Below are 13,032 nucleotides of genomic sequence, written 5' to 3' on the forward strand. Positions count from 1 at the left end.
CCAGTTTATTACACACATGCAGCTAAAACCCTGAACACTGTACTTTATACTGACAGATGTTTCTAATATTTGGTCTCATCATTTAAATTAAGAAGGCAGACTAACAGTTAGAAAGACCTATCAGTATCACACTAAACAATACAATAACATAAACTACAGCCTCTGAGATAATCAACACCCAATCATTAGAACCTTCATGAAGGTTACATTTATTATTTTAGCTACATGTACATAATAAACTGGTGTCCAAATGCAAAGAGAAAGAATCTGATGCTTTCAGTAAAAAGGAAGAAGCTTTCTATACTTCATCACTGGTGATGGTGACACACTCCACTCAAGCCTGCTGAACTTCTTAGAACTCTATAAAACTGTAGGATCATATTTTAGAATTAAGCAGTACTTACTTGAACATTGTTACACCCCTATTTGCACTGCATAAAGCTATAAAGCAAAACTGAAATTGGAAATCATTTCAGATGTAGATACTTGTAGTCTGCACTTAAACTGCTGAACAACTCAGGATTTAGTATCACAATCCCAATAAGGAGTATAATTATTACCTCTCTCCTTCATTCCTCCATCTCCTCTATAGTGCTCACATCACACACAGCACTCCAGATGTTCCCCTCACTCTTTTTACATTGCATTTTATGTGAAGCTCTCTTAACATTCATCTCGCCCTCCTCCAGCTTGCATAGCGCATCCCTGGCTTAGTAAGGCACTGTATCCTCCTGTCTTCCCCCTCCCTCTGCTTTCATCCATCCATCCATCCATCCCGTGTCCTCAGCCTGCCCTTGCTGTGCATTCCCACTGCAACATGACCGATGGGTCGCCCCTGTCTGGCAGATTACTTGCTTTTTTAAATAACTAACAAGCACGGACTAACTTGGTCAGCAGCTATAAAATTGACTTACATTTTTGCTGCTTTGGTATTGCTTTTTCATAATAATACTACATTATTCCATTAACAAATGAACCTAGCAAGCCCTAATTACGCTGTATTATTTACCATTTAAAAAAAAAAAAGACTATAGAGTCTAAAGCCCCACTAGTGTCACCTAAAGACTGATGTTTCTTACTCCCCACAATAGTGAAAAAACATGCAGACTATTTGGCAGTTCTTAGAGCCTTGAGCAGAAGTTTGGCGCAAAAAAAAAAAGATGTTTTGGGATGTGGCAATCGAGGAAAGGTTGTGTGGTCGGTAAATTTCATGGAACTCTGACCAGTAGTTGTTAGACAGATATCTCCATCCATCCTTAGCCTCTGCTGCTACTGGAGGGGGGGGGGGCAAAAGAACAAATCATAGAGGTATATATAAAAAAAGTTGCCAAAAGATTCCAATAATGGATTCAACCATTCATTTTTATTTCTGTATGTCTGTCAAACAAAAGATGTAGAACTGGCAAGCTGATGGAGGATTCATGACTTGTTGGGATGTCCATGCTTTTGGCTGAGTCTCCAGGTCACACACTCAGCACAACTGCAACAGAAAATGGACTGTGTTGATCATGTTGCTAGCAATGTGAACACTTAAAGGAGCCCTTCACACACAGTGTTGGCAAGTACAAGGTGTGGACACAATGTTAAAACATCTGCAAACGCTACTTTCATTCAACCCAGTCCCACGGCCCCCCATGTGTGAGGATTAGCATTTCCAGTTTTTGTTGAGTCAGCTTTGTGGTAGCTGTAGTCTGGTGTTGTATTGGATTAGATTATTATATGGAGGCACCTTTATCTTCCTACTACTAACCGAAAAGCAATGTCATCTTTTTAAGTTTGAACAAAGACTGACCATAATATCTTCTCGTAGGTCAGGTTTATTGCAGAGCTGTGGTATTGGATGGATTACAGCAGCTTGTAGAGTCTTTGTGTCCACTCCCCATACCTACATGCAACGTGCATTGTACATATGAAAAGTCTGGTAAACATCATCATACTAATGTCTGCTCTTTGTGTAGCGGTCCTCGTCCTCAAAGTCTTTTTTTTTAGATCAGAATAGGAGGAGATTTCTTCATCTTCCTTCCACTCTCCTCTGTCCATCCTTTTTTTTCTTGCTCCTTTTTTTTTTTTTTTTTTTTGCTTGTTACTGTGAATACTTGTAGAATAAGATGAAGCAGTCATCATCTGAGCCGGGAAAACCTTTTACGTGCCACCAGTTTCATTATAATACAGCGTATAATCTGATATTCTCTATGTACAAAGCCTTAGAAGCATTCCAAACAAAGTGTGCTGGAAGTTTTTTTTGGGGGGAGTGGGGGGCTGAGTGGGCAAGTCGACCGGCTGGATGAGGAAGAGCTGGGAGGAAGGTCCGCGGCTATAGGTCTAAAGGTCTGAACTGAGGGTTGGGCCTGTAGCGGAGGCTGGAGATGTGGGTTTCCTCCCAAGGCTCAGGAGCAGAGCAGACAGTAGAACTGGGTCTGATTTAGAAAGCGTTAAGTTTTGAGGGATCAGCACAGGGAGCAGAGTGAAGATGCCTGCAGAGGGCCTCCGACAGGTTACAGTATGAAAGGGAAGAGTCTGTTGCTCCATGGACCGATCAGTTGAGTTGATCCTCGTACTGTTTCCGGAAACAGTCGCCGGCGGGGAAGAACTCCCAGCAACGCTCCTGGTACATCTTCCATACGTAAGATTCCTTCAGGACAGACAGATGGAGATGGAGGAAGAGAGCATTTTAGCTTTCAGTTTCATCTACTGTCACTAAGTTCAGTAACAGCAGCATTAGATTTAAAGGCCTCAGTATACTTCAAAGCATATTGATGGATGGTCCACACTCGTCTAAAAGACAAGGTGTGTATAGCTGCTCTGAAGGGTCACACAGTCTCACCTTCAAATCATTCCTGGTATTGACATCTGTTGAACGACATTAGTGTTGTGTTGACATTACTGTAAAGAATTGTAAAGTAGAGTCTGGGAGAGATGTTTATACCCCTCTCCTTTCATAATAAAATGAGTATGATCATAAGATTGTTTGTAAAGTGTTGGGCTACTTGGTATGGAGTACTCATTGTAAGATTTTGGTTAGAGTTTTATAGCTGATATATTTTGAATATTTACCTCATTTTTATTTCACTTGAGACAGAAATTCATGTAAAACATGTTATGTATTGACGCTTTAAAAAAACCAACCATCAACCATCTTTCCTCTTATGCCATTGTAGAAGAGATTTCAGAGGCTGGTAGATGACCTGATGAGTTCTTTGAAGCATACTGAGGCTTTATCACAGCAGTATTACAGTAGTGTATGTTTACCTGGCCTGTGTGCTCTGTTTCATCCTTGTTGATTAGATACATCACAAAGAATCTGAAACACACACATTAGAAAAACACACAAAATCACTGACAGTATTCACTGCAGCAGTAACTACATTTAGTTAGTTACTGTAGTACAGTAATTCCAGGTGTACATGGTACAGGTACTTCATTGTGAAAACACAAACACTGCACATGTTTTGATGTTGATGTTGGGATTCCTGAGAGGGAACACTGAGAACAAAGCAAGACAATATAAGAAATAAAATGTTCTGTTGATTATCTATGGAGGATATGTTCTAAAGCAGAAATGTGTACTGCAGGGAGAAGTCTGCTAGAGTTTTGGAGTAGTGGAAGAAGAATTACTCAGATCCTTAAAAAACAAAAGTACCAATACAGCAATGTAAAAATACAAGTAAAAGTCCTGCATTAAAAATCCTACTACAATAAAAGTACTGCAGTATTATAGTGATGTAGTATGCAGTATTACAGTAAAAGTACTGCAGTATTATAGTGATGTAGTATGCAGTATTACAGTAAAAGCACTACAGTATTATAGTGATGTAGTATGCAGTATTACAGTAAAAGTACTACAGTATTATAGTGATGTAGTATGCAGTATTACAGTAAAAGTACTGCAGTATTATAGTGATGTAGTATGCAGTATTACAGTAAAAGTACTACAGTATTATAGTGATGTAGTATGCAGTATTACAGTAAAAGTACTACAGTATTATAGTGATGTAGTATGCAGTATTACAGTAAAAGTACTGCAGTATTATAGTGATGTAGTATGCAGTATTACAGTAAAAGTACTGCAGTATTATAGTGATGTAGTATGCAGTATTACAGTAAAAGTACTACAGTATTATAGTGATGTAGTATGCAGTATTACAGTAAAAGTACTGCAGTATTATAGTGATGTAGTATGCAGTATTACAGTAAAAGTACTACAGTATTATAGTGATGTAGTATGCAGTATTACAGTAAAAGTACTACAGTATTATAGTGATGTAGTATGCAGTATTACAGTAAAAGTACTACAGTATTATAGTGATGTAGTATGCAGTATTACAGTAAAAGTACTACAGTATTATAGTGATGTAGTATGCAGTATTACAGTAAAAGTACTACAGTATTATAGTGATGTAGTATGCAGTATTACAGTAAAAGTACTACAGTATTATAGTGCTGTGAAGAGGTTTCATGCTGCTGTTTGTGCAGTTCCTTAGATACAGAGGACACACTAACAGGAATGCTATAAAAGGGGCTTTAAATCCCTTACTTCCATATTTCCTGGAACATTTAGTTTAAAGGGGTTAATAGTTGTCATGCTGGGGGCATCATGGTATGTGGGGGTCAGTTCTGAGAATCCTCTATTCACTGACAGAGCCTCAAACAGCCAGAGTAGCATTCAAATGATTGTGTGTCAGTGCAGTCAACATAAATGTGAAACCAAGACTAATCAGAGCCCAGTTCTTCCAATAAGATGGATTACATGGTTCTAGTCTACCTGTTTGTAATTCTAGCTTCACTACAGGAAACTGAAGACTCAAATCATTTATAAACAGTGGCTATGACAGTTAGTAGTACTCACAGGTAGTTGGCTAGGTTGTGCTCCTGTAGCGTGTGCGTTTCAAAGCCGTGTGGCACTGTGTCAAAGTAGTCGTTGCCTATTCCACAGATAAAGCATTTGGTCTGGAACACAAACATGGAAATGTTAAATCATTGCTTTTGATTGTGTAGTGCTTTACAATACACTTTCCTATTAAAGCTGTATAATACAGCTTTGTTTTCAGTTTAAAGAATGAGTGTGTGTTTGTGTTCATGTTTTAACCTCCATGTCTTCTTTCACTTGTTCCTGCTGGTCCCTCAGCTCTCCAAAAGCATCAATGATCAAACCTAGAATTAAAGAGCACAGAGAGAGAGGTTCAACAGCATAGCCCACAATCCTTTACACTTTCTTTTAGTCTTCAGTCACTTTTTCTCTTCTACAACTAACCTACTTACCACTGGATCACAACCAAGTCCTTGGTTTTATCCAAAATAATCCTTTTAATAACACTACTAATAGTTTTCACAATAATTCATGTAGAAGAACATGAAGCAGAATATTAAATGCTACTGCAAAGCTTTAAATCTTTGACACTAAACATATAGCTAAAAGTTACATGTAGTTGTTCCAGGTTATGCATGCTGGGTCACTGACAGAGGAATTACTGGCACACATTCATGTTATTAGATTCACCACTGTCTGCTGCCAAAACACCTCCTGCTTCTAGCTGCTATAAGATGAGCACATTTTTACCCAAATTGTATCAGAATGAAACAAAAATGTACAGCATGTGTTCCTCTCTACAGAACAAGGCAGCGTGTTTGCTCTAAAAGAGGAACATACAATAAACACTGAAGTTTCACTGACATTAGTTTTCTGTAAAGCTAAAGAAGCTATGCTATCAGTTGTTGCTGGAACAGGATATAAAGTGTGCACAGCCACATTTAGATGGGAACACTATGTTTCTTGTAGAAGCTGCTGGCTCCAACGTTTCTTTTGTCTTGTAGTAGATAGTGTTACGGCTAAAAAATACATTCAATCAATAGTAGACTTAATGTCACATTCATTACTGTGAGAACATGAAGGAATCCTGCAGAGTATACACAGGATGCTCATTAACTGTTGATAACTGCTCCCATTCATAGATAGTAAATGACTGTATTTCCCCAATATATGAATGAACAATATTTATATTATCAATGCTTTTAAGTGGAGAAAAAGTTATTAGGGTTTTGGCAGGCAGACACCTGGCTACATGCTACGGTTATATCACTGTGAGTGTACGGCAGCTCAGAAGGGACAGCATTCAGTTAGTAGAAATACAAAACATTATTTTGAAATAAGAGCAAGAACATTACGGTAACATGTAAGTTGTGACTGAAAAGCCTGTATGTGTTTATAATTTGTATTCAGGTATGTGCTTGAAATGTCTGAATGTAGTTTTATAGCATATGTTTGAGAAGCCTCTTTTACAGTTTTTATGTAAAGCTGTACAATAAAGACTGTAAATGAGACATTGTGTGTGTCATTCCTGCTGTTAGTGTAAAGATTGACACATTATGATCCAGACTTGGCTGTGTGATGATGGTACACTCATTATATTTAAAGGAGGTCTGGACTAAAACTACATGAGGAATCACAAAGTAACACTAAAGTACTCTAACCACTTACTGTTCTCACAAGGTAATGAAGGAATGTAACTAGTTACTTTATGACAATAAATTTGTTATGTAATTAGTTACTTTTAAAAGTAATGTTCCCCAACACTGATCCCCATAATGTAAATCGTTACATTTCAGAGCAAAGACTTGGTTTAAAGTTAAAGTTTAGAAGTTAAAGCTTAGATTTAAGCAATAAGCAGTTATGGTTAGGATAAGTCTCCAGGAAATGAATGTAAGTCAATGTAATGTCCTCAGAAGTGATGGAAACATGACTGTGTGTGTGTGTGTGTGTGTGTGTGTGTGTGTGTGTGTGTGTGTGTGTGTGTGTGTGTGTGTGTGTGTGTGTGTGTGTGTGTGTGTTCTCACCCTGGATGATGGCCAGGAGGATTACAATGACGAAGAAGAAGAAGGTGATGTCAAAGATGATACGATAGATCTCGTACTCATCACCTGCAGGGTCTTCAATCTGGTCACCAATCCCTCCACCTGCTCTCACTCCTACATACATGTGGAACATATAGCACTGGGAGGGAGAGAGAGAGAGAGAAAGAGAGAGAGAGAGAGAGAGAGAGAGAGAGAGAGAGAGAGAGAGAGAGAGAGAGAGAGAGACTCTAAGTATATAATGGACGTGAAATGTTGACCACCTGTGATCATTGCTGCTAACAGACTGGAAGGGTAAACCTACTGTATTGTGTGTGGTTTTATAGTCATATGATGTATGCTTCTATACTGTGCACAAAACACATTGAGCAACAAAGTATAAAAACCTCCCAAACACATTAAAATCTAGTTCACAGAGAAAGAGAATAAAACAGGGGGAGAAAAGGAGAGGGAGGGTTGAAGACGATGATTAAAACTGGAGTACAGAGAGAGAAGAATGAAGACAGAGAGAAGAGTGAGTGAACAGAAAAGGATAGATCAGCTCAGATCCTCTCATCCTGCTCTGAGTGTTATTATAGGGGATTTCTTCACATAGAGGGAGCAGAGGAGAAAACCTCCCTGAGGCAGAGTCGCCCTTCATCAGTCTCTCTAAGCTGCTATCACCTTCCTGTACAACAGACTGAGCTGCCACCCCCAGACCCTTAATAGGAAACAGTAGCGCTAGCGCTCTATGGAATGCTATGGGTGGCTGACTATAGGGGATTAGAGTGTGTCCTGAAATTTCCGGGTGACAGAAGACCCCTCCCAGCCCAGAAAACACACACCATCCGTAGAGCCCTTATATAGTATTTCTTTTCGATGGCTTGGCAGCAGGGAACAGCCTCATACAGCTGCAATCATTCTTTTTTTTTTTTACCTGTTCCCCCCCTCCATCTTTTCTCTGAACTGTATGTATTTCACCTATGACATACAGCCATGCCAATTACTTGCTTTCATCTGCAATCAGGGATTACTACTAAAGTTTAAAGTATTAAATCTGCTATTACTGTATCAAAGAGTGAGATAAACGGGTTAGCAGCTATTTTTTTTAGCATAAACCTAATAACCTGATGGTAACCCTCTCCAGTACATTAAACTGTAATAAAGAGTCCATTATCCAGGATTACCAATGATAGGATTAATAAAGCCAGTTAACCCATAGAGAATCCACATTGAACTTGCATTACCACATTACCATACAGGACACATTTGTGATTTTGGGATTGTATAAATAAACTTGACAAATGACTTTACCATCTGCACAATGTATGGTGTCATCTATTCTTAGAATATGGATTCAGATAAGGATTCTTTGTGCACTATAGCAAACGCTTTCCTGGAAATGAACAGAGGAGAAAAAGAGCATATAATCTGGCAGAAGCTCGGCTGGACTGCAGACAGAGCCTGAGGGTGAACACTGTCAGACTAAAAGCTCTGACCCATGACTGTCTGTCCATAAATGGAGATGGAACCTCTTTACTGACTACTTTCTCAAAGTCAATTACACAGACTTTACTGACATTGTCAACCAGAACAGTGGTGAGACACAGCCCAGAACAATCAGAGTGAACAGCAGAGAAAAGACTGCATGATGAACATTAGTTTTCATGTTTAGGAACACTCTGACACTCAAATGATATAGATATAAAAGTGCACCATTCTAAAGTAAAGAACACAGGTTATAGTTAACAGGTTAAATGTTTGCTCCACAACTCAGATATACTGATTGTCTTCCACATAGCTGTTCTATTCATGTTAAACTTATACATCACACATTATTCATGTGTAATGATTCTATGAGTGCAGATGGGGTCCGGCCTTTTGGCTTGTTGGGTCAAATTGACCCATTTTGACATTTGACAGCTGTAAAAACACCACACATTTATTTCACCCTGAAATTTGATGACTTTTTTTTCCCTAAAGTGGCCCAAAAAATGTACAACAATCAAAATATGTTTTATTTTTGTAGAGATGCTACAAATCTGAGCCATATCTGTGTTTTTTTTATGAATAATAATTAATAGTTTTAATAAGATGTGAAATACCATGTGGTAGCAGTGGGCGGCATTTTTGTTCACCATTAGTAGTTAGTGTTAGAGTTTTGCCTCTTTGTGTTCAGGTAGCTTTAGTTCTTTTTCATTTGTCATTGTGTAGCTACAGATATGACTGTAAAATGCATGGTTGTTAGTGTGTCTTGCTGGGAAGAGAGGAGTCTCCTTCTTTCATGTTGCTCCAGGCTTCCCCTGGGCCGGATCATAACAATGATATTTATGAATAATCTGATCTGTGTTATCTTTGGATTTGTTTCTGTACACGTGTAAAATACCGCTAACAGTTACCATCAACAGTCTTTTGTTCTTTTTAAGGCTGTTTCCAGAGGGGAATACTCACTGTCAGCATGTCATCACACTTCATGTCTGGCAGTTCTCCATCTTCACTCTTGTTGTAGAACTTCCTGAAGAAGTTGAAGGCCACCACTGTGTAGAGATACACCACCACTGCTAACAGGCCAACTGTTAACACCAGCTGGAAGACAAGAAAGAAAAAGATGCATATAAACAGGGCATGTAAATTACTATATGTATATATATATATGTGTGTGTGTGTGTGTGTGTGTGTGTGTGTATATATATATATATATATATGTGTGTGTGTGTATATATATATATATATATATATATATATATATATATATATATATATATATATATACATATATATATATATACATGTATATATATATACATATATATATATATATACATGTATATATCTGAAGCTAAAGGATGTTTAGTGAGTGCCATCACTATGTGAAAAAAGTACATAAATATATAAAACTACACCTTCCTAAAGATTATACTACACCCCAAAGACTGAATCTTGCAGTACATTAACAGCTTAGTTACATCATGCACACTCTTAGAAGCACAACTGGACCACTTTAGTCTGTGGTCATTGCTTGTTTTGGCCACTGGAGGTCAGAAGAGCTCCAGAATAAACTGACGGATTTACAACCATAACATATAATATGTCTCACAGTATTCTACCTTTTAAACTTGTTACATGTAAGCAAGCAAGCGTCTATTTACACATTCCACACAGCTGCATTTAAATCTCTGGTATGAAGCTGTCACCTGTTTGCCGTTGTGTGTGACTGATGAGAGGATGGTCCGCAGTGTCTTGAAACCCATCGCAATGTCGAGCAGATGGGCAGCAAAGAAAAAGTTGTTATAGTGGCCCAGGATGGACATGGTCATATACCAGGCCAGATACAGGAAGGACTGCAGGGGCAGACGGAGAGAGAGGTTAGTCAAGGTAATGTAGTGATTTACCAGAGCCAGAGCCAGAGTTGGAAATATGAGAACAAGTCACATTACAGGATGATCTATGACAATAAACAGTGTAAGAGTTTGCGTCTCAGTTCACATGGGACAGTGGTATGTTAGTGTATCAGCTCATACATGTGTAACTGTACCTTTGTCACATACACACTTCTTTTGTCAGAGTTACAAATGAACTAAAGTGCACATGTGAAATGTGTACAACATGATCTCTATTTGATGGAATGGTAAAGACATAACGAATAAGGTTTTTTGTATTTTGATATTTCATAATAAATATCACACTACTTGAATGAAGAGCTGGAACCAGCTGATACAGAACATTATCATCCAGTGTAGAAAAACATGACAGGGGAAACAAAAGTTGAGAATGGGATGTTACAGGGAAGTTTTATTATGTAGTATTTAAAAGAAAAGGGAAAAAAGAAGTATTTCAAACTATTATTATAAGGCCATTCTGCAGTGAATCCACATGACAGATCCAGACATGGTGGATGATCAGTGCTGCTGTACACTTACATTGTCTGTGAATACCACACCCAGCTTCCAGATTTGGTACTTGACATCAATGGAGTTCAGCCTGTTGAGAGGCAGAGGAGACTCAGTGAAGATGATCATGTGTCCAGATGGTTCTTTTTGCCCTGAGTTGAGCCTATGGGGCAGATGTTGCTACAGTAGATTTCCAAATCTCATATGTCTAAATGCAAACCACTGAAGTTTAACTTGAATTAATTATTGTGAGATCTGAGATGTAATCCTCTTCCATAGTATTGGTACTGATGTGAACTCTAATCCAATCCAAAACAATAGCTCTGCTATAAATTCTACTTTTATCAAGTTTATACATTGACTGTCTCCATGATGGCTTTGATCCTCTACAAACAGAATACTCACACAGCAGCCAATGAGCTGTCTCTCCTGGGCTTTCTCTTTTTGTGAGCGTCGCTGAAGTCCAGAGCAGCCTTGTCCATTCCCAGCAGCTCACTGATGCGGTCGTGGCCGTAAAACTCTCCGTATTTATCCATCACCTGAGGAAGAGCAGCAGGTAGAACATCATCTCTGTTAGCCTGCTGTACATGTTAAGCTGTGTCTTTAGGTACATTGTGTAAAAGTTCATTGAGAGCCACTGAAAACTGGAGTCAACTTCTTTGTGTGTTCAAACATACTCTGCCTGTAAAGCTGACTCTGATTTCAAACTGCTTCTTTTAAATTGTACTTTTTACAGACAGAATGGTTTGACATGATTCTGTTTGATATTTGTGAGTTCAAACGTGCATAGTGATGTCAGTACTATGTAACCTAACAGCCACTGAGAGACAAATCACCATAAAAGGATGAGGGACATCATACTGAAACATGTCTGTTCAGAACAAGCTGATTTCTTGGCTTCCTGCTGCTGCTACTTAAAAAAATGAATCCAGTAGATATGAGGTGTGAATGAGTTTATACACCAACATGAAAGACGGTTTTATTATACACAGATGATAGAAATAATAAGCAAAGCACACTAATAGTAACAATACATGTTATTTTCTCATTTCTAGTAAAATAAAGGTTGCATTTCAAATAAAATAATGTGCATCCTAACATAAAGTGGATGGATCATGTTGGATTTTTAGATCATTTCTATTTTCTGTGCCTCCAGTTTGGATTTGAAAGGGTATTTTTTCTGAAATGATGTTTGCTTCATCTGCAGTGGTGGTTCACAATCCTTAGCTGACCATGGAGGTATCTACCTGCTGCTGCTGATCTGCTAACTATGCTAACCCTTTCTGTCTAGATACAGGGTCACAATGTCCATTTTTGATTCAAATACCTCTCTACTTTTCTTTGACTTATGTCACACCTCGTCTCTCCTCTCCCTGACATGCTGGAGTCAGTCAGTAGAGCTCTGAAGCTCCACCATGCCAGCTAATAATGACTTGAATCAAATCCAGATGAACAAACATGGTTCAATTCCAGAATTCACTTAGACATGGTAACATGATTAAATATGATTGTTAAAGCTACCCTTGCCTTTGTTACATTTTTACACATGTTTTTGTTTAGGTTAAAATGCTATTAATAAGGTAATGGCACTCTTTTTCAAAGTGCTGTGTGAAATGCAAGAAAGGTAAGAGTTGCTTTAAGTGCTTGTTGAGATGATCAGGTGTCAGTAACACCTACCTTCCTCTTCACAAATTTATCCCAGTAGTTGTTGGGGAAAGATCTGAAAATCAAAAAACAAAAGTCTAATGAGACTCATTCATGGTCAAACTAAACTGAAAAAGTAGTCAAGTATTCTGCTCACTAAGGGAAGTTCCTTACAAAGTTTCTTGAAATGTCAGTAAAGTTAACTCATTTACTCAAGTTATGTATTTAAATACATTTTTGAGGTACTTATACTTTAATTGAGTATTTATATATTTTGATATTTCATGCTTCCACTCTCATACATTCCAGCTTCTTGGTAACATAACTACATCTATTCAACAGCAAGTGTTACAAGTTACTGAGCAGATTCATATTTTACACACTAAATATATGAGCATCATTATATGCTTATGTATTGTGTGTGAGTGTGTGTGCGTGTGTGTGTGTACTCACTGTGTGTTAATTACAAGTCTGTCCCACTGTCCTTTAATATCATCCTCAGACGGTTGCTCTGTGATGTAAAGACCATCAAATTCCAGTTTCCTGGCCACCTCCTTCTCACGCTTGAAGATCACCAGTGGAACCTACATCACACACACACACACACACACACACACACACACACACACACACACACACACACACACACACACACACACACACACACAATATA

General features: G+C 38.2%; 1 protein-coding gene across 1 annotated transcript in view; it reads right to left on the reverse strand.

Annotated features, from left to right (window-relative positions):
• Positions 1 to 2,254: 2,254 nt before the first annotated feature.
• Positions 2,255 to 13,032, reverse strand: part of ryr2a (ryanodine receptor 2a (cardiac)) — a 175,685-nt gene continuing 164,907 nt past the window's right edge. The window contains exons 108-118 of the mRNA XM_053341138.1: positions 12,813 to 12,943; positions 12,393 to 12,435; positions 11,121 to 11,254; positions 10,746 to 10,806; positions 10,020 to 10,166; positions 9,277 to 9,411; positions 6,832 to 6,988; positions 5,087 to 5,151; positions 4,847 to 4,947; positions 3,250 to 3,301; positions 2,255 to 2,632 (exon numbers count right to left, since the gene is read on the reverse strand). Coding sequence (XP_053197113.1) covers positions 2,537 to 2,632; positions 3,250 to 3,301; positions 4,847 to 4,947; positions 5,087 to 5,151; positions 6,832 to 6,988; positions 9,277 to 9,411; positions 10,020 to 10,166; positions 10,746 to 10,806; positions 11,121 to 11,254; positions 12,393 to 12,435; positions 12,813 to 12,943 — 1,122 coding nt within the window. The 3' untranslated portion in view covers positions 2,255 to 2,536. The remainder of the gene's footprint in view (positions 2,633 to 3,249; positions 3,302 to 4,846; positions 4,948 to 5,086; positions 5,152 to 6,831; positions 6,989 to 9,276; positions 9,412 to 10,019; positions 10,167 to 10,745; positions 10,807 to 11,120; positions 11,255 to 12,392; positions 12,436 to 12,812; positions 12,944 to 13,032) is intronic.

The sequence above is a fragment of the Scomber japonicus genome, chromosome 20 (assembly GCF_027409825.1).
Source record: "Scomber japonicus isolate fScoJap1 chromosome 20, fScoJap1.pri, whole genome shotgun sequence".
Taxonomy (NCBI): Eukaryota; Metazoa; Chordata; class Actinopteri; order Scombriformes; family Scombridae; genus Scomber; species Scomber japonicus.